The 21,135-nt window shown below is 44.9% G+C and overlaps 1 protein-coding gene and 1 pseudogene across 3 annotated transcripts; both read left to right on the top strand.

The window, feature by feature from the left end:
* Positions 1–1,281: 1,281 nt before the first annotated feature.
* LOC147319807 (methyltransferase-like protein 27) lies at positions 1,282–10,096 on the top strand (annotated as a pseudogene). Its single transcript, XR_015131598.1, has 5 exons — positions 1,282–1,548; positions 2,845–2,973; positions 3,365–3,500; positions 4,311–4,403; positions 9,410–10,096. The product of XR_015131598.1 is annotated as a methyltransferase-like protein 27 (transcript).
* Positions 10,097–12,080: 1,984 nt separating this feature from the next.
* On the top strand, positions 12,081–21,114 carry LOC147319806 (uncharacterized). Of its 2 annotated transcripts, XR_015131597.1 has the most exons (8): positions 12,081–13,241; positions 15,473–15,847; positions 15,927–16,202; positions 16,845–16,935; positions 18,044–18,098; positions 18,388–18,506; positions 19,071–19,988; positions 20,029–21,113. XR_015131597.1 is itself a non-coding variant. In XM_086312569.1 (7 exons), exons 1-7 carry the CDS (start codon positions 13,190–13,192, stop codon positions 19,126–19,128), a joined length of 1,026 nt encoding a protein of 341 aa, XP_086168695.1. In that variant the 5' UTR covers positions 12,081–13,189; the 3' UTR covers positions 19,129–21,114. The 2 variants fall into 2 exon arrangements, 1 of the variants encoding a protein (XP_086168695.1); XM_086312569.1 differs by having other exon boundaries at positions 19,071–21,114.
* The last annotated feature ends 21 nt before the right edge of the window (positions 21,115–21,135 follow it).

The raw sequence follows: 21,135 nt of genomic DNA, 5'->3' as shown, positions 1-21,135 counted from the left end.
ATTCTCTGTGTATTTGTGGCAGAAGAAGTCCGCAGATGTGATGCTGTGTACTTCTTCCCACACGTGTGTTCTTAATAAACTCTTCATCTGATTGCACTCTACTGGGCCTCCATTGCTTTGTTTTTGTGCCACTTGTCGAATCCGGGACACTGTACTTGTACAACGTCACACCTGCTCGAAAGCATGAAAATGTTCTGAACGTTTTGCTGGAAATAAACTGTCAAACACATGTGCATTACCATGTCTGTTCTTACCTTACCAGACAGCATAGCTTTAGTTACCCGAGCTGAGCACATGTTGTAAGTAGAAAGAGAGCATATTTCTCCTATACTGGCTTCCCTTCAGGTTTTTTCAGGTTTTGACAGGCCCGACTGTGGGAGAATTACAGCAGATCCACAGTTTCTGAAATACCTGCCAACAAAAACTGTTTTGCTGGGTTTGAACTTGGCTTGAGTTGCTTGTAACATGTGAGTCACAGATGATTTACATGAGTAACAAACTGGCAGGCGATTGTGATGTGTTGTGACTTGAAGATCAGCAAAATAAATGACAAAGTATGACATTTGGATTCAAATTAGCAGAGTAAAAGTCAAAAGTAGCACAAATACTTCAACAAAGTACGAGTAGGCTGTGTAAACCTGCTCTTCACTAAAGTAAGTAAAGTAAATTCATGTCTGTAACATCGGTGTCCACGTTTTAAAAAGAGTTGGAACTCGTAACTATTTCATAAATTACAATGAAACCAAGCAGGATGAGAAGTTACAGTCTCACATCTGTAGGGGACTGAATGTCTGACAGATGTGAAGAGAGCGATCAGTCAGGTCAGAGAAAATCTGATTGTGTTTAACTGTAACAAAGTATCTGAAGAGAGCAATCATTTAGTGATCATCACCTGAAGGAAACACATATCAGAAGAACAGACAAATGATTAGTTCGTTTTCAGTGTCACCTCATTGTTCATCTGTTAGAAGCCAATCACTCTTATCCTCATCGAGTTTAAAGGAGCTGCCATGTTTGGTCTTTTTTACATTACACCATGAGAGGCAGAGAGACTCAGGAATCCATTTCATTTATGCTTCGTATTCTTTCAGATGTGAAGTCACAGCAGCCCAAACCCTGGAATGTGCATGTGTTCAGAAAATAAATGGTTTTATGTTTTTATGAGTGATGTCATCCCTTTAAACAGCTTGGACTGCAGCCTCAGACTCGGAGAATCGTTCGTTTTTATCGATCACTGTAATTAATAAAAACCCACAGCTATCAACCGTCGTCATACTTTACCTTAAACATTTATTTTTCTCCTGCAGTCAGCTAAAACCAACGCAGCCTGTCTGTGTCGAAGATACTTGTGGTGCATACCTGCCCGGCGGGCACAGTCAGGTTAGTCGGGTCTCTACGTGTCAGTGAGTCCGCTGCACTCTCTCCAGGTCTGAGCTCAGCTCCTCATCATGTCGGGCTCCAGAAGAACTGTGGACGATATGAGGGTCATGTTTCGATCCGCAGCAGACTACGGATTTTTACAACAGCTGGGCTGAGACGTACGAACAGGTGAGGAGAAAGAAAGGCCTCCTGGGCTGACTGTGTGAACCAATAAATAAATATCAAACGCGCTTTAACTGGTCTTTGGACTCCGTCTGGCAGTGAAGACCAGTTCTTACCGTTTCTTCTTTGTTTCTTCTCAAATAATCAGAATGTTTCCGCCCTGACCTCAAGCAAAAACCCCCGAAAACTTTCAGATTGGACCTGAGATTTTCTCCCGCTAACCCTAAACTCACAGGTGTGGAGCTGACGGAGTGAGCTGCTGTTCTTGTTCTTCGATAAACCAGATGAAATGTTCACAGTTTATTCGTTTGACATTGAGTTGTAAGAGCAGATTATTTAATCTAAGAAAGTTTTAAATACAAAATGAGCGCTCAGAGCTGGCATCGTCATCTATCGAGCCCAGATTAGGTCGCAGTGCGCTCTGTTCTCTGGTGCCAGAGTTCACCAAAGAGACGCAGCTGTATGACTGAAAGCAGTGGAGCAAATCAGCTAATGATTCATTTATAAAAATGCCAGTTTATATAAAAAGATGCAGTCGGGTCGTTTCATGAGGCAGAAACTCCTGAACGAAATAATAAAGTGTAAGCGCATCTTATTTCTCTCTGAAATGCGTTACAAAGCCCCGACGACGGAGGATCGATCCAGAGGAGAGTTTCATTATTACAGAAGATTGAGCCGTTGAAACCTAAACTCTGTGTGGCACAGCTGACCCGATGAACACCGAACATTCACCATCAGATCTGATTTAGTGGAGACACTCTGAGTGCCAAATGTAAACGCTTCAGAGGATACGTGAGGGAGAGCGACATCTGTCCCACAGGAAAGAGAGCAGGACAGGACACACTCAGGGAGGAGAGCAGCGCGGGAAAACTGATGAAGATGGTTATGATGTCACAGGAGGTCACAAGAAAAAAGCAAGCAGAGCATTGCCGTAAAGAGGCTGCTCATGCTGGAAAACAACTGGAAATTCAAATAATTCTGTAAAGAAGAGTAAGCAGAGCTCCTCCGCAGACACGTGAAAGACTCGTGGCAGGATAACACAAACACTTGACTTCAGGTCTTGTCGCCAAGTGTGGCACAACTAGTTATTATTTATGGGACAATTATTGCAGGGAGATTTGGGAAGTTTTTCCCCTAATAAATGAAATCATCAATAAAAATTTTCAGTTTACTCGGTTTGTCTAATGTTCACATTTGTTTGATGATCTGAAACATGTGGGTGTGACAAAAACAGCACTGGACAGCCTAAATCCCAACAGCCAATAAGAATACTTTGTTTTTTCCGCTGCTTTATGTTGACAGGATTCAGAGACAATGAAGTACAGAGCACCACAGCTGGCCGTAGATTTTCTGAACGATCACTTCTGTGGAAGTCGTGGAGACGCTCAGGTTCTCGATGTGGCCTGCGGATCTGGACTGGCTGCAAAACTGGTGAACCAATAACTGGAAAACTCTGGAAGGTGGCACCTTCCAATAGCTGGAAGGGGCCGTCACTCCGAGCTGATTTGAGACCTGTAGATGTTTAAAATGCTGATGTCACAAATGGGATTCAGGAAGTTTTACTGTGGTCAGCATTTTTATGAATCACACGTGAGGACATGTTCAGATTGATCTAATTATGGAAAAACAATAACATTTTAATGAATCCCAAATCAGTTTTGTAGAATAGTAAATGCAAACATGAACTCACCGTCTTACGTGTGATTCTTTTTGAAAGTGGGAAATTTCAGCACTTATTCAAAATCTGTGAAATTCATCCTCAGACGAACATCCAGAGTTCATGGAGCAGGCTCAGAACTGATCGTCTTTTCTCTGTATTTAGATGTTTGACCTCGGCTTCAAACACTTTGTGGGAGTGGATGGTAGTAAGGGCATGCTGGAACAAGCTGCTAAGAGTGGCCTTTATCGGGAGCTCAAACTGGCCTTACTGGGAACAGACCCGCTGCCTGCACAGACTGGTACATCACACTCACACTCTGAGCTAACAAAGCAGATAACCCGACAGACACATTAGCACCACAGACAAGAAGACAGCACCGCCAGCTGATAGTAAAACAGCACAATTGAGAATAACAACACCTGAGGTTTTATAGAATATGGGGGACTGAAAGTGCCAAAATAAAAAAACTAAATAAATACATAAGTAATGAAATTGGTCATTAATAACTTAAAAATGTTTTTTTTTTACTTTAAAAGATAGTTAATTACTTAACTATTAACTATTTGATCATTCATTTGCTACAGTCAGGGGGCGGTGCTAATGCTGATGTAGTCAAAACTTTTGCTACCTATTTAATTTTATAAATATAAAAAATACTTTTATTGAGGATATCGATTAGTTAGATGCTCAAAATATATTTATGTCAATAATGGTCTGAAACTGCAGCGCATCACGGATGAGAAACAGAAGAAAGAGGGGGGGAAGACAAACAGTAAAAGCAAAAACAAGACATGAAAAAACCTCACAGAGTAAAACAGGAAACTATCCATGAGATGAAGATTAAAACTAAAAACACTTACAGAGGAACACAGGAGGCTTTACTGCAAAGACACGATAGAGGAAGGAACACGAGAACATTACACGAGAAAGAAGTGCAAAACAAAAGAGGAACCAAAACGTAGAAAAACCCACAACGTGACAATGCCAACTTTTCACCCCAAAACAACTAACTCCTCTAACTCCTCTGTAACTAACTTCTCTCTAACTAATAACTCTAAATAACTCATTTTACTAACTCCTCTCCCTCCTGGTCTGCTTCTGGTTTCAGGTGGGTTTGATGTGGTGATCATTACTGGTGCTTTACGTGATGATTACGTGCCGGTCAGCGTTATCAGGGAGCTCTGCAAAGCTACTAAACCAGGTAACCAACCAACTTTCAAACAAACAAACTGATGTTAATCTGAGTGAGATATTTTTTTTCCATTTAATCTAAAACCATTTATCTGATGTGATGAACTCAGAGTCTTCTTTAGCTTTCAATAATAACATAATCAATGCTGTGATGTGATTTTTAGAAGACGTCTTGATGGATGCATTCAGGTAAGTAAATCTCCAAAAGTGGATTCTGTTCATCCGGACGTTTTCAGTGGGAGAAACGTTTTGTCACTCATCCAATTGACTTCTTCAGTCTCAGCTGACTGCAGGTTTCCAACCTTATAAACAGCACATTTGCATAATGACTGAAACCAGCCCACTGAAGGAACAATGGGCTGGGAGGTCAGTTCCTTAATCTTAATTATGCAAATTGTCATGACCACTGATCAACAACCACTGATCAAAGGCCATGAGTCCCATTCACAGAGAGTTGGGGAATGGCTGCAATCACAGCATTGTAAGATGGGGACAGATGTACCCTTAGACCCCCTCCTCGATTCAGAGATGGTCTTTCCCTTTTCACATAACTGGCCTCCTTGACTCCGCCCTCAAACCAGCGTTCCTCACTGTCCAGGATGTTACATCCTCATCATTGAAAGAGTGTCCACTGGCCTGTGGGTGTAAATAGACTGCAGAGTCCTGGCCTGACGAGGTGGCTCTTCTGTGTTGTGCCATCCGCTTTGCCAGAGGTTGTTTGGTTTCCCCGATGTATAAATCCTGGCAATCCTCCTGCACTTAACAGCGTACACTATGTTACTCTGTTTGTGTCGGGGGACCCGATCCTTGGGGTGGACCAGTTTTTGGCGCAGCGTGTTTTGGGGATTGAAAGCCACAGAGACACGATGTTTAGAAAAAATGCATCTCAGCTGCTCCGATACTCCTGACACATATGGAATCACTACAGGTTTTCGCTCAGGCAGCGGTTGTCCTTCTCTCCTGGATCAGTTGGAGCTTTCTTTTGGCGCCTTCCCAACTTTGACAAACATCCAGCCGGGATAACCACATTTACTCACTGATGAAACCCAGTTTATCCTCCAGTGGATGATGAGAGTCAGACCTTTAAGTACTGATCTGTATGCGTTGCTGATCAATGGTCATGAGAATTTGCATAATCATAATGAAGTAACTGACCTCCCAGCCCATTGTTCCTTCAGTGGGCTGGTTTCAGTCATTATGCAAATGTACTGTTTATAAGGTTGGAAACCTGCAGTCAGCTGAGACTGAAGAAGTCAATTGGATGAGTGACGAAACGTTTCTCCCACAAAACGCTACGACCAGATGAACAGAATAAACCTTTGGAGATTTTTAGACAGACCACCACACACCTGCTAAGGATATATATAAATAACAAAACAAAAAAAAAACAACACCCAGCACGCCCCTGCGGGCGGTTTATCCTTCAAGCTCGGGTCCTCTACCAGAGGCCTGGGAGCTTGAGGGTCCTGCGCAGTATCTTAGCTGTTCCCAGGACTGCGCTCTTCTGGACAGAGATCTCCGATGTTGTTCCCAGGATCTGCTGGAGCCACTCGCCTAGCTTGGGAGTCACCGCACCTAGTGCTCCAATTACCACGGGGACCACCGTCACCTTCACCCTCCACATCCTCTCGAGCTCTTCTCTGAGCCCTTGGTATTTCTCCAGCTTCTCGTGTTCCTTCTTCCTGATATTGCTGTCATTCGGAACCGCTACATCGATCTCTACGGCCGTCTTCTTCTGTTTGTCTACCACCACTATGTCCGGTTGGTTAGCCACCACCATTTTGTCCGTCTGTATCTGGAAGTCCCACAGGATCTTAGCTCGGTCATTCTCCACCACCCTTGGGGGCATCTCCCATTTTGACCTCGGGACTTCCAGGTTATACTCGGCACAGATGTTCCTGTACACTATGCCGGCCACTTGGTTATGGCGTTCCATGTATGCCTTGCCTGCTAGCATCTTGCACCCTGCTGTTATGTGCTGGATTGTCTCTGGGGCATCTTTTCACAGCCTGCACCTGGGGTCTTGCCTGGTGTGATAGACCCCAGCCTCTATGGATCTTGTGCTCAGAGCTTGTTCTTGTGCTGCCATGATTAGTGCCTCTGTGCTGTCTTTCAGTCCAGCTTTGTCCAGCCACTGGTAGGATTTCTGGATATCAGCCACCTCCTCTATCTGCCGGTGGTACATACCGTGCAGGGGCCTGTCCTTCCATGATGGTTCCTCGTCTCCCTCCTCTTTCTTGGGTTTCTGCTGCCTGAGGTATTCACTGAGCACTCGGTCAGTTGGGGCCATCTTCCCAATGTATTCTTGGATGTTCGTTGTCTCATCCTGGACTGTGGTGCTGACACTCACCAGTCCCCGGCCCCCTTCCTTCCGCTTAGCGTACAGCCTCAGGGTGCTGGACTTGGGGTGAAACCCTCCATGCATGGTAAGGAGCTTTCTTGTCTTTATGTCAGTGGCTTCTATCTCCTCCTTTGGCCAGCCTATTACCCCAGCAGGGTACCTGATCACGGGTACGTGTTGATGGCCCGGATCTTGTTCTTACCATTCAGCTGACTCCTCAGGACTTGCCTGACCCTCTGCAGGTACTTGGTGGTTGCAGCTTTTCTAGCGGCCTCTTCATGGTTCCCATTCGCCTGCGGGATCCCCAAGTACTTGTAACTGTCCTCTATGTCTGCAATGTTGCCTTCTGGTAGTTCAATCCCCTCAGTTCTGACTACCTTCCCTCTCTTTGATACCATCCGACTACACTTCTCCAGTCCGAACGACATTCCAATGTCATTGCTGTATAGCCTGGTAGTGTGGATCAGTGAATCGATGTCTCGTTCACTCTTGGCATACAGCTTGATGTCATCCATGTACAGGAGGTGGCTGACAACTGCTCCGTTCCGTAGTCGGTATCCGTAGCCAGTCTTGTTAATGATCTCACTGAGGGGGTTCAGGCCTATGCAGAACAGCAGTGGGGACAGAGCATCTCCTTGGTAGATCCCACACTTGATGGTGACTTGTGCTATGGGCTTGGAGTTGGCCTCTAGTGTTGTACGCCACATCCCCATTGAGTTCCTGATGAAGGCTCTTAGGGTCCCATTGATCTTGTACAATTCTAAGCATTCCAGTATCCAGCTGTGGGGCATTGAGTCATAGGCCTTCTTGTAATCAATCCAGGCAGTGCACAGGTTGGTCAGTCTGGTCTTGCAGTCTCGGCTGACTGTTCTGTCTACCAGTAGCTGGTGTTTTGCGCCTCTGGTATTCTTGCCAATTCCTTTCTGTGTCCCGCTCATGTATTGACCCATGTGCCTGTTAGCCGATATGATGCCTGACAGGAGCTTCCATGTAGTACTGAGGCAGGTTATTGGTCGGTAGTTGGAGGGGACCGGTCCCTTCTTGGGGTCCTTGGGGATCAGGACCGTTCGACCTTCGGTTAGCCATTCCGGGTGTCTCTCTTTAACTAGCAGCTGGTTCATTTGTGCTGCCAGATGCTCGTGGAGTGCAGTCAGCTTCTTTAGCCAATAGGCGTGAACCATGTCGGGCCCTGGTGCTGTCCAACTCTTCATACTGGAGACCCTTTCTTGGATATCTGCCACTGTGGTTACTGGACCCTGTTCAGGGAGGTCGCTGTGGTCTGCCCTCAGATCCACTAGCCACTGAGCATTGCCGTTATGGGTTGCGTCCTTCTCCCATATGCTCTTCCAGTATGCTCCATCTCCGGCCTTGGTGGTGCTGTTCTCTTATTATTATTGTTCCCTTGCCACTGAGAGTACACCTTTGCTGGTTCTGTGGCGAACAGCTGGTTTATTCTCCTGCCTTCTATCTCTCTGGTGTACCTCCTCAAGCGGCTGGCCAAGGCTGTGAGTCTTTGCTTGGCAGTTTCCAAGGCCTCAGGTATGGACAGCTTGCTGTATTTCTTATGCACCTTCTTTGTCGCACCTTTCTGCAACTCCGTTAGTTGGCTAACCTCCCTCCGTGCTACTTTGATCTTGCCCTCTAGCCTCCTTCTCCATGGAGGGTACTGCCCCTTGTGGCTGTTCAACTTGTAGCCAAGCATCTCACTGATCACTGCTGCCGTATTGTAGATCAGCTTGTTAGTGTCGGTAATCGTGGTTGTAGGTATTGCCCGTAGTGCTGCATTAACATCATCTAGCAGACCTTCTGAGGGTACTTCACGTAATCTTGGTAACCGGCTACAGGGGATCCAGGTTTCAAGCTTGGCCATGATCCTATTTTTCAGGTCAGTTCCTCTCGCACTCAACGATCCTTCTCCTATCGCACTTGGGGCTATGTACCCAATCTCGGGTGGGGGTGATGATATCTCCCCCCTGACCTGGCGTCCTGACTCCTCCTTGCCGTAGCATTTGTGTTGTACCTCGTCAATCTCTAGCTGTGAGAGCAGTCCCTTCTTTTGAATGTTGGAACACTGAGCTACTAGTTGTTTCGCCGTCATTGTGGATGTTGGGTATCGAAGAATCCATAGGTCCCTCATCCTATTCATGTAGCCCCTTCCGCCGGGGTTACTTGCGTAGTAGCATTCCAACAACGCCCACTTTTCGTCAGGGTGCCCTGGTTCTTCAACACCTGACGCGGACCTTGTTGATCCGGGCAACGTCCGAGCCGGCATGCCTTCATATTTATCTGTCTCACTCATGTCTGCAGTAGGCTTGCTTAGCATAGCCTTAGGACCCTTACTGGGTCCTGGGAACAGCTAAGATACTGCGCAGGACCCTCATGCTCCCAGGCCTCTGGTAGAGGACCCGAGCTTGAAGGATAAACCGCCCGCAGGGGCGTGCTGGTATATATATATAAAAATAATCTGGTTGTTGTTGGGTCTTCAAATGACAGTAAATGGGACCTCAGATGAATAAAAACACACGATATGTGACAGCATGTGGCAGAGGACTCATGCTCTCCTGACGTTGGAGCACATCCTACAGTGTCCAGCAAACCTGAGCAAACTTTCTGTTTTTCAAAAAAACGAAAAAGGTCATAAATTGTTGTGGTTTTGTTGTTTTTTTCTCCTTCAGGGGGCTACGTCTGCATGTCCAGAGTGGACCCAAAGTCCGAGTCTGGAAACAAATACAAAACATCTATGGAGCATGAACTGCAGCTGATGGTGGAGGAGGGCCTGTGGAGCCCTGTCGATACCAAAGAGATGCACAGATACATGATGGATGTTTATAATGATAAAAGCAAGGATGAGAAAAGGGAGGAATTCCTCCAGGGAACCATGTACCTGTACAGGAAGTCTCTTAATAAGCTGTAAAATTAGGAGTGGAGCCAAAAATGTGAGCTTACATATTCGTCGAGCATGTGCTGGCGTTAGCGTTAGAGTACAGGGTGCCTTGAATGGTTATTGCTGTTTATTGGCGATGTATATAAATTAAACTGAATTGAATCAGAAGTCCAAGTCAAGTCCTTCTAAAATCAAACCTCACCATCATGACAGTGTTATCTATGTAAACCTTTCTTTCAGTGGTCAGCACATAAACAACAAGGCTCAAAGTTTTCTGAGTTTTTATTTCTTCCACTGGATGTTTTGCTTATGTTTCAGAATTCTTCAGTAGATTTCAGCTCACGAGTTTTTAATGTCTCTCTCTTACATCGTCTCTGGTCAACACTCAGCATTAGTGTCACTATTTTTACCTTTAACAGGGCCCTTAAACATATCTGCTTCAAGAGCACAGCATCAAGTAGCAAAACCAGTATAAACCAGAAGTTTTATTTATACAGCACCAAATCACAATAACAGTTGGTAAATATTCCACAGAGGAAATGGAGAAACCCTATGAGCACTTTGGCGACAGTGGGAAGGAAAAACTCCCTTTTAACAGGAAGAAACCTCCGGCAGAGCCAGGCTCAGGGAGGGGCGGGGCCATCTGCTGTGATTGGTTGGGGTGAAAGAAGGAAGACAGGATAAAGACAAGCAGTGGAAGAGAGACAGAGATTAATAACAGGGATGATTTAATGCAGAGAGGTCTGTTAACACATAGTGTTAACTATTAACAACTATTAAAGTTGATATCACTGAAAACAGGTACATATGAAAACCAAATAAGATTTTGTAACCATTAATAACCTGTTTTAAGCAGGAATAAATAACAAGTTAATGTTTCAACTCATTGTAGGATGTTATCAGTAGGGATGGGTATCGAAAACCGGTTCTTGTTGAGAACCGGTTCCCACTGTTTCAATTCCTTGGAGTTGTTTGCCATTTTTGCAAACGATTCCCTTATCGATTCCAGTCGCCCCGAATGACGTCACCACGTTGCGGAGCGTCATTTACCTTTTTTTTTTTTTTTTTTTTTTTCTTTAAATGACATCAGAAACAGCAGTATGCGACATTACGTGATGGCAGAGCTTCAGTTCATCCTTTGTCATTTTTTTTTTTTTTTTTTTTTTTTTTTTTTTTAATAAATAGGACAGGGGGAATGAATGAGAGAAAGAGGGGGAGAGAAAGAAAGAAAACCAAAGGGGAGAAGAGACGGTGAGAAGGGGGGGGAAGAGAGAGAGAAAAAATAAAAATAAAAAAAAAAGAACTCCTGGGTCACCTGTATGGAGAAAAAGAACAAACAAACAAAAAAAACAAACAGAGGAGACAGCAAACAACAAAGAGCAACATAATAATAGAGAAAACAAAGCACCATCACAATAAACTAGCTAGTCATAGATATCAATATTTACTAAATAATAAACGATATTGTGCAGCACGCAAGATAGACAGCGCACAGTGTGCTTTGAGGCAGCAGCCAAGAAAGCTTTAGTCCACGTCTGTGAATACCCATGTGTGCATACCTGTGTGGATCAGCATGCTTGCATTCCAAAGGTTTCTTCATGTAATGATCTGCTAGGGAGTGTGGGGGGGCCACAGCCCCGTCCTCCAGGGTGTGAAGCGGGTATGGAGGAGATCAAAACTCCAGACATCCAGAGGCCCCCAGAACACAAGAGACCAAGGAAGACCAACAGAGGGGCAGCCGCGCCACTGTTCCAGTAAGAGCTGAGGAGAGTCCCAGATGAGGGCTCGCCCAGCAGCCGCGGAGCAGAAGTCAGGGGGAGTTGCAGTGACGCGCCCGTGAGCTCCGCCGGCCCCCAGCTGTGCCTGAGTGACCGAGCCCCAGGCCGAGAGGCCGGGGGCACCCCACCTCCAAAGGGGCCCGAGCGAGTGAGCCGGTGTGTACCCGGACGCCCACCCCCAGACACAAAGAACCACCAACACACCGACACCTGAGGGAGTCCGCCACCGGCAGGGGAATTGGTGGTGGGTGGAGATAGGCCTCCAAACCTTGGAGGGCCTGAGGTGTCCCCAGAGAGGTGGCGTCTGATACCCAACCTGACATATAGACACAGACATACAGGCACACACAGACACAAACATCCATTCCCACCCTCATGCTCTCATATGCACTTACTCCACACTCAACCAACGTGGAGACAGACATAAAGAGACGCTGTACACACGATCACACTCCCCAAGCGTACTCTACAAACCGGGTCTAGGTACCCTTGTCCCTGGAGGGGGGAATTGCACCCAGACCCAGGTGGTGTTACCCTTTTCCCTGCGGTGGGGAGAGGCAGACCACCCCGACTCCGCAGCAGCAGGGAGGCCCCACACCCCAGACCACAGTCGGACGGCCAACTCCTCCTACTAGCCCTCCCGCTCCAGCAGGCCGCAGAGAATGGGGGTGGGAGCGTCATTTACCTAACAGGAAACACGGCGCCTAAGCGGCTCAAACACTAAAAAGTTTGATTACACTTTACGAGAACGGATGACAACAGGGAAACTTGCAATACTTGCAAAGTAGAGATTTCATTTAAGGGAGGAAACACTACGAATATGCAAAAGCATTTGCTCACAAACATGCGATGACCTTAAATGAATGTCGTGTTTTTAATTCTGGACTCGTGAATCTCAACCCAGCAGCAGCGGTAACGTTTGCACGTCCTCTCCCGTTAATGCGGCAGGTAAATAATCAACTAACATATTATGTTAGCGCGATCTGCCTTATTACAAACCTGCCATTACTGTGCATTTAGTGACCATGATGAGACAGAGTCTGGCTCAGATGCTGGCAGTTCTCGCTGCAGTCTACCGGTAGCGTCTCCTTTCAGGCAGGATAGACGAACGTCACCGAGCAGTGACTCAGTTTGTGGTCAAAGGCTTGCAGCCGTTTGCCACAGCAGATGATTTTCAGTAAGTGAATGTGTTTAATTGTAGGCAGGGACATTACTGGATATTCTTGTGTAATTGCTACAGAATAATTTATGTTATACTTTGTTATTGCTACAGAAGAATATTTATTTTATTATTTTACATTTACAATGTTTTTTTCTGGGGACCCTGTGACACCCCATTGAAGAGCCGCAGGCTGGATCTCTTAAGATCTCACTGCTGGGTTTGTAAGGCCACACAAACTAGGACAAAGTGTGTCCATCAGTGGGGGCGACGCCAACATAACCTGGTCACTGATGTTTCTCCAACCACCACCACAGGTTCAACAGTGGAAAGAAACACCTCTTACTGCTGCATGATGGGAGTTTCTTCACACTGTCACTGTTTTTAGAAATTACGTTAAAAACAGTGACAGCGTTTTGTAAGAAAGGAAGTTACTTTAAAAGAGGGAGTTAGCAACTTTACGAAACAGAGTCAAAGAGAAAAGAGTTGCTGAAATAAAAGGAAGTTTGAAAGTGACATTGGGACAGACAGTCACAAACACCACCAGACAATTGCTTGTTAGCCATCGCTCTCTCTCTCGCTCCAGCAGAAGCAGCAGAAGGTTAAACTGAAGGACGTCAGCAGAGGACTGAGAATGGCAGTTTGCACTGAAAAGACTCTGTGGAGCTTCATGTTCCTCCTGACAGGTGAGACTGAAGTGATGCTTTTATTAGTTTTTAACCTCCAGAGAAAGCCGACACTGTCACAGGAACAGGAAAGAAGAAAGCAGAAGGGCGTCTGAGCAGATTTATTAGTGTAAAAGAATTTATGACCTCATTGTTTTTCTCTTTTTGCTGAAATGATGACCCTGGCTGCACTGCTATGAAACATATTTGCTTTTTTTAACATTTCATTCATTAATGAAAAAAAAACAGTTTAAACTTACTGTGACAAATGTGACAAAGTAACTGCTGCCTGAGCCTAATAAGTGTTGTGTGGTGTGTGTGACAGCTGTCAGTGAGTCTTACTTCACTCTGCAGGAATTCAGAAAACTCGCAGAAATGTTTACATTCAGTCACACTGGAGATATGTACTAATAATAAAGTAACAAAAGTACATTTTTAAAGTAATATCTATAAATGAATCTCAGTCAAAAGAGGTTGAAGAAAGTTTACTTTAACACAATATTACACAATATCATAAACTCTTCGTGGCACAATCCTAATGTAACACACGAATGATTAAAGCTTTCAGGTAAATGTAGCTGAGTAACTGCTTCAATATTTAATTTTGCAATATAAGTACAGATAGACGTATAATTTCATTTCACAGGCTGTACATCCTCAACTCATCTGCTCGTATGTCAGGCCGGAGATGTGAGGGAGAACAAACACTGGTGTGTGAGGAAATCGATAGACAGAGAGAAAAACACTTTATTTCTTATACATGTTTTTTGTTGCTATACAATAATAAGTCCATGGTTTGAACATCCTTCTAGCTCAGCGCCCTCCATACTCGATAAACTACATGGCCTGATGTCCTCATGTAGGCCTTTCAGTGTCATAGTGACCACTAGATGGCACTATCTGTGGCCCGCTACCTTAACAGTGAACCATGCAAAGCACACGTGAGCTTTATTCGTTGGAGATTATGTATCAGAATTTCAGGAGCAGGACCACGCCTCTAAACATGCTCCTTCCTGTTGTCATCTATATAGGTTTCTGCAAGCTGTTCATTCTCGTTTACGTGCCCCACTCCATCCTTGGAGGCCTTCCCCAAACCGCAGCTCAATTCATGTCCAAGCATCACCTTTACCTACTCAAACACTGTCAAACCTAAAACGAGGACGTGGGCCCAGCTAGTGAAATTATGGTTTGCATGTTTAATACGTGTTGTGTTCCTTGGAACACTTGCAGGATGTTACGGTGGGCTTCAGCATGTGTTATTGCATCAGTAGTTATAGTGACGAGATGATGAGATAGCCTTTATTTGTCAGTTGCAGGTCTTTTGCCCACAACCGAGATGACAGACCTTGCCGACCGTACATACAATACAGAAACATCACATTGGGGAGACAGGTCAGGCCAGGTAGCAGGAAAAAAACATCAAAATGTGTAACACAGAAGGATAATACAGGAATGCACAGATATCAACACACCATAGCACAACAAACACAGACAGCAACATGGGGAAGAGTTCCAGTGTGTACATCTGATCTGGGACCGCTGCAATCTTCGACTGCGCCTCCAGCTGAACCGATGTCCACATCATGGGGGAGGTAAGCGTTAGAGGTGGCGTTGGATCCGGGATAGGGAGGGTGATGCGTCAGTGAGTGCTTATCAGTATCAGTATATGTATGTGTGTGCGTGTCCATAGTTCAGCTGAGACAGTGTCCTTCGCCCTGCCAGGCTAAGTAAACAGTCTTCCAGCCAACCCAGGTGGCCTTGCATGGAATGGGAAGGAACAGACTCAACACAGTCGTCATCAGGGTGTTTTGTTCAGCTCCGGCCTTGCAGCTGGTGCCGAGAGGGTCTCCGCATGAAGTGATGGTATTTTTTACTTTAATGCGAACAGCTCATATGAATTTCAAAGCAGTTCTACAGTCCAACACCGGTCTCTCAATCTCCCGTCGGAGAGCCGCGAGCTTCGCCATACTTGCGTTCTGTGATGTTGTCATTTCTTGTGCTCAAAGAGCCGATTCTGAGAACTCACGGCAGTGTGCCTCCCCGAGATGTCATCCAATTTGCACGCAGAGATGTTATTCCGAGCGAGCCCTTCTGAGATGTATCCAGTCTGCAGTCAGAGATCTTATTCTGAGTGTTCACAGCAGCCGTAGCCTCTCCAAGATCTTATCCGTGCTGCACTCAATGAGCCCATTTTGAGAAACTCACGCCTGTGAACATATACATATAATTACTTCTATACCATCTGTTTCCAGGTGCTGTGGGTCAAACTGTGGTCTATCCTTTCACGTCTACCTGTGCTGTCAGAGGGTCCACTGTCACCCTCCCCTGCACCTTCACACCTCGGAAGTCTTTCAGTGATGGTCAGAGAGAAGTTCCTCTAAAGATCATCAGAGTCCGCTGGTGTAAGAACCATGCGATCTGTCAGGGCAGCACTCCATCTGTGTATGACAGTAACCCAGCAAACATCGATCCTCGTTATCAATATCTGGGAGACAAGAAGACAAACTGCACTTTACAGATCAGAGATGTTCAGCAGAGAGACAACGCAAGCTTTCGCTTCAGGATGGAAGCTGATCGTCCTGAAGGACATTTTACTAACCAGACAGGAGTGAATGTCACGGTTGTTGGTGAGAGAAAAATATCCTGACATTAATAAAAAAAACATAAATGAGCGTTCAATGAAACTAATGATCACTTTGATTTTAGATGGGTCTAAAATGAGAATAATCAGCTCCAGTGATGATAAAAAGGTGAGCAGAGGTGAAACCGTCACACTGCTCTGTGCTTCAGACTGCACTTTCCACCAACTGGAGGTCACCTGGTTCAAAGATGGCCACGCCCTCTCAGACACTGGCTCCTCTCTTGAGCTCGACAATGTGACTGCAGAGGATTCTGGGAACTACAGCTGTGCTCTGAAGAGCATCATGGAGACTCTCTCTGAGCCGTACAGCCTGCAGGTGGAGGCGGAGGAACGACAGCCTGGTATCTTTTTCAGATATTACACAAACTGTAAATACACTGCAGGCGTTTCTCTAATACACAGCAGAGGGGGCTGATGTCAGTCAGTAGAGCACTTTATAGAACAGAGAGATTCAAGCATACTTCTATTCGTTCATGGATATTCGGTGTAAAGTAGCCAGAGTGTGAAAGATAAAGAAGGAGTGAGCCTCTAAAAATGAGCTTCAGCTGCTGTTTAAAACAAACCACTAATTCAGCCGTTCTGATGAAGACTGTTTCAGAGGCGCCACAGCTGCAAGCCTGGTCACCTCTGGATTTAAACGCAGAGTATTGAACAGTTAAAACGCAGAGAGGCCACGAGGCTGGAATAAGGTCTCAGCAGGTCTGTTATGTGGGGAGGAGTCGGGCTTTGCAGGGATTTAAATGCAATTAAAATATTTAAAAACATTTGAATTTCCACAGTAAGCCGATGAAGGGAAACCAGACTGGTGTGTGAGGATTTCTAGATATCTTCATGATAAATTATATGGAAAACCACAAACAACGTAACCATAAATGATGCAGAAATAAATAAAAGTTTACAGTTTTTTGGAGAACAAGGGGATTTTTGTCTAGTCTGTTTCTTTATTTGTAAATTTCTTTATGAATTATTTCTGATTTTTACAGTTGATGGTAACCTGCCTCTGATAGTCGGCGTGGTGTCGGGTGTCCTGCTGGCTGTCATCGCATTCATACTCTTCATCTTCATCATCAGAAGGTACAAATCACACTTTATGTTTCTTCTACATTTAAAATTTTTAACATTTTGGTGGTTTTTAATGTGTAAAGAATCTTAAAGGACACACACACACACACACACACACACACACACACACACACACACACACTGTAAATTATATCTTTTGTTTTATTTTATGAGTGTTATTTTAATGATAATGATCCCAAAAAGTCACAGGAAACACAGACGTGTGTGACATGTTTTGTGTGCAGAAAGTTTTGAACATGAGCGGAAACATATCAGAACTATAAACACGAAGTATTGATGAATACTTGCCTGCATTTTTATATAAGTCATTTCCCCAAATGTAAGTGGGAGAAGCAGCAGCGAGAACTGTCAACTCTGCGTTTATTTTTACACAAGCATTGCAGCTCTGAACTGCTCTAGGATTATGATAGTAATGTATAAAATGAAAGATGTTTAAAGCACACTTTTACACAGAAATCATACAAATCGGTGCATAAACTTTCACCACAGTGCAGAAAAGATATTTTTGGTTCAAAATGTTCTAAACCTCGATCTGAGAAGATGAATTTAGTCTGTTCATTATTAAACTTTTGCATAATGAAAGAATCTGTTGTGCGTAACAGTCAAAAGAGAAACAAGTATCCAAGAAAGAATTACATTAAATTATTGTTATGTGCTGATGACCACAACGGAGGAGAAGGGGAAGTGAAGCTGGTCTCTGGCACATAATTGTGATACAATAAGACAAAATAATGTCGAGGCAGCAAGTCAAGGTCAGTTTATGTTTTCTGTGAGTTACATGTGAGAAATGTGGTAAAAACTCTGGTTCAGCACGGCCTCCTGCTCACTCCGTCCGAGCAGCTACTTCTCCTAATTCACACTATTTCCACTGGTGTACACAAAGCAGATAAGCTCCTGCTGTGTTTGTGTGAAAGGACAACCGTGGAAGCTGCCTGAGTTTGTGGGAAATCAGCTGCAGACACACAGAAACAACAAAACACATAAATGTTTTGGTTTTTTTTGCATGATAATGCAATTTCTCTTTGCCCCTGATTTTCTACATTCATGATTTTCGATAGATCTTCTGGTTCCTGTTGACATGACAGTCATATTGTTACAGGAAGCTGGCAGCAGCAGAGCATCAGAGAGCTGATGGAGGCGAGACGGAGCCAAAGGTGAGTTATGATTTCAAAGATAATTTCGGACTCTCGTAGAATATTTCATCTTAAATGAGCACAGAGGGGAGATTATGATCTGTCTACGACTACGTGAAATCTAAATGGTTCTCAGTGACTGTAATCCTAAACGTTGTTTTCCTTTAATGGTTCTCCAAAGTCTTTGCAATTAATGGTCAAAAACATAATAATAGTTGATCGTAAGATATTGGTTCATACGGTTAGGGATCGGGCCGGGGAGCTCGGCAGTGATGGCTTTACACGCGTCTGTATTTCTGGCTGTTTTCAGCATCCTCATGACATCTACAGCAGCATCCAAGAAGAAAGTCACCGACAGGAAACCAGCCGAGCTGTGGAGGACGTCAGCTACGCCTCGGTGCAGTTCAGACACAGCCATGAGAGGAGCAGGTAGGACCGACAGCTGTTCAGCTGTGAGGATGGAAAGACTTTGCTTGATGCTTGTAGTGTTTTAGATTTTCAGGTGAGAAACAGACACGTAAGAAGAAAATCAGAGGAACTAAATTAAAATGAATAAAAGTTACAAACATCATTATTACTTGTTACTTGTTTTTACTTGTTCGTTTACCCTACAAACATAAAACACAGCTAACAGCTAACAGTAGCTACAAACAGCAGTTAATTCTAACTCTTGGACTTCGTGGCTCTTTATTTTTTCACATATGGAATTTTCCAATCATCACAATCAGAATATTTATTGTCATTGTAGCAACAAAGCATTGAACAACAAAATAGAGACACAAATCTGCAAAAGAAGAATAAAAGAACGCAGTAGACTGACTCACCCCCCCCCCCAAGAAATGAGTCCCCCCACCGTGGTATCGTCTGCAAACATTACAGTGGTGTAACTGTGGTGCGGGGGGCTCAGCCCTGTTGGGAGCCAGATGTGGGCGCTCACTCTAACCCCAGATGTTTTTATGGCGCTCATGTGGAGTTTTCTCTTGGTTTTCACAGGCACGTGGAGGAAGTCGATAATGCCGTCGTCTACTCTTCACTAGCCAGTCGACGCTGAAGTCACAATCTCACCCACAAACTGAAAGGAGCCACACTGACCACAGGAGAAGCTGCAGGAAGCTCTGCAGCACTTTGTGTTGATCTGCTGCAGTCTGACTTTCATGCTCTGTGGTGCAGGCAGTTGGATAAATTCATAAATCTCCTTCACAGCCTCCATCAGTACTACAATGGTATTGTTCTAGTGTGATGACCCCGTCCACCCTGCCTGGGGGGCTACGTGTTGGTTTGGCAGCTGCTTCTTGCAGGCCCTGCAGAGGAATCGTGCTTTGTTCAAGATCAGCATCACTGGCAGCGTCAAGGCTCGACGCGTCTCTACTGAAAGCTCAGTTGTTGGGCGTGTCTGCCTTCTGGGTTTTGGTTGCTGTCTGGTTTGTTTTCTCACACTATGAGACATCACATTCACGTACAGTACTGAGTGTACCGAGCTCTGTTGTCAGGGCGCTCAGTCTGTGACGCAGCAAGTTTATTTTGTATATTTGATTTCTTATGATGTATCAGAGTAATGGTAAGTTCGTGTGTTGTTATTAGTGTGTCTTAGTTAGGTTTGTTTAGATACAATTTCATCCATGCTCCCCTGTGTGTGTTGTTTTCTGTTTCCTGTGAAAGCCTGTCTTGTCCTCCTGCATGATTTTTAGTTATATCTTCATTCCCCTTATCTGTTTCCATGTTCCTCTCCTTGTGTATCATTCAATCTTCCCAGTGTGCTTTATGCTTCATGTCTGTGTTTCCCACGTCCAGTTGTCAATCAGTCTTGTGTTTCCATGTTCAGTGTGTTTAGTTTTGCTTCCCCTGTGGCATCATGTTCATTTGTGTCAGCTGTGTTTCCAGGTGTTTCCACTTCCCTCATTACTCTTCTGTGTAAGATAAGATAAGATAAGATAAGATAAGATAAGATAAGATAAGATAAGATAAGATAAGATAAGATAAGATAAGATAAGATAAGATAAGATAAGATCCATACCTTGGATGTTCGGTGGTGGCGGTGGAGGATGTTTGTGCCTGTGGACGTCTACCACCAGCTCTGTGGTTTTACTGGTGTTTATCTGGAGGTAGTTCTGCCGGCACCAGTCCACAAAACCATGGGTCAGTTCTTGGTACTCTTTGTCGTCCCCATCAGTGATAAGGCCGACTATTATAGAGACGTCAAATAATTTCTGCAGGAAGCACTGGGTGGAGTTGTGGGAGAAGTCTGCAGTGTAGATGGTGAAGAGGAACGGAGCCAGAAGCGTTCCCTGTGGGGCCCCCGTACTGTCCGACACACAGCCCTGAGTCCTCACATACCGTAGTCGGTCAGTGAGGTAGTCTAGGATCCATGTAGTGAGGTGACGGTCCACTCCTGAGTCTCCAGCTTGTCCTTCAGGACTGTGGGAAGAATGGTGTTGAAGGCACTGGAGAAATCAAAGAACATGAACACAGTGCTCCCAGCGGTCTCCAGGTGAAGTGGTTCCAGTGATGAGCTCACCAGGGGCTGAACCAGGACCGGTGTCCAGGGTCTTGATCGGGTGGGATGTCAGAGCCACCGGCCTGTAGCTGTTGAGGTCATTGGGATGTGGAGTCCTTGGCACTGGTAGCACACAGGAGGTTTTCCAGACCTGTGGGACTCTTCTCAGCCTCAGGTGATCTGTGCAGGACCTGACGACCTTCAGCTGATGCTAACTGGACCTGCTGCATTTAGGTCCTCTGTCTTCCTCTGTTCAGTGTCACGTCGTCTGTTGTCTTGTGCGTCAAGTCTCCATGTTCCAGGTATCTATGTATGCCAAGTTTCACATTTAGAGTTTTTCATGTTGAGTTTTTCCAGTTTTTGTTGTAGTTGTTTTCTCGGTTCTCCTTGTATTTCTCCATCAGCCATAATAAACGTCTCGCTTTCACGTAATACTGAGTTTGTTTCTGCGCTTTTTGTCTACATTCGGGTGCTGGAGCCTCCTCTCAGCACCGTCTGCGACTGTGACGACTGGAAGTGTGAGTTTGTCTCTTATGTTTGTGTAATTTAAATAATTTCTTCACT

Source organism: Aulonocara sp. 'chitande type north' Nkhata Bay, linkage group LG11 (assembly GCF_057382095.1).
Source record: "Aulonocara sp. 'chitande type north' Nkhata Bay isolate Kocher_YH1m ecotype deep benthic linkage group LG11, A_spYH_male_GT1.1, whole genome shotgun sequence".
NCBI classification, from domain to species: Eukaryota; Metazoa; Chordata; class Actinopteri; order Cichliformes; family Cichlidae; genus Aulonocara; species Aulonocara sp. 'chitande type north' Nkhata Bay.
The sequence above is the reverse complement of the archived record's forward strand: the minus strand, read 5'-3'. Positions and strand labels throughout refer to the sequence as shown.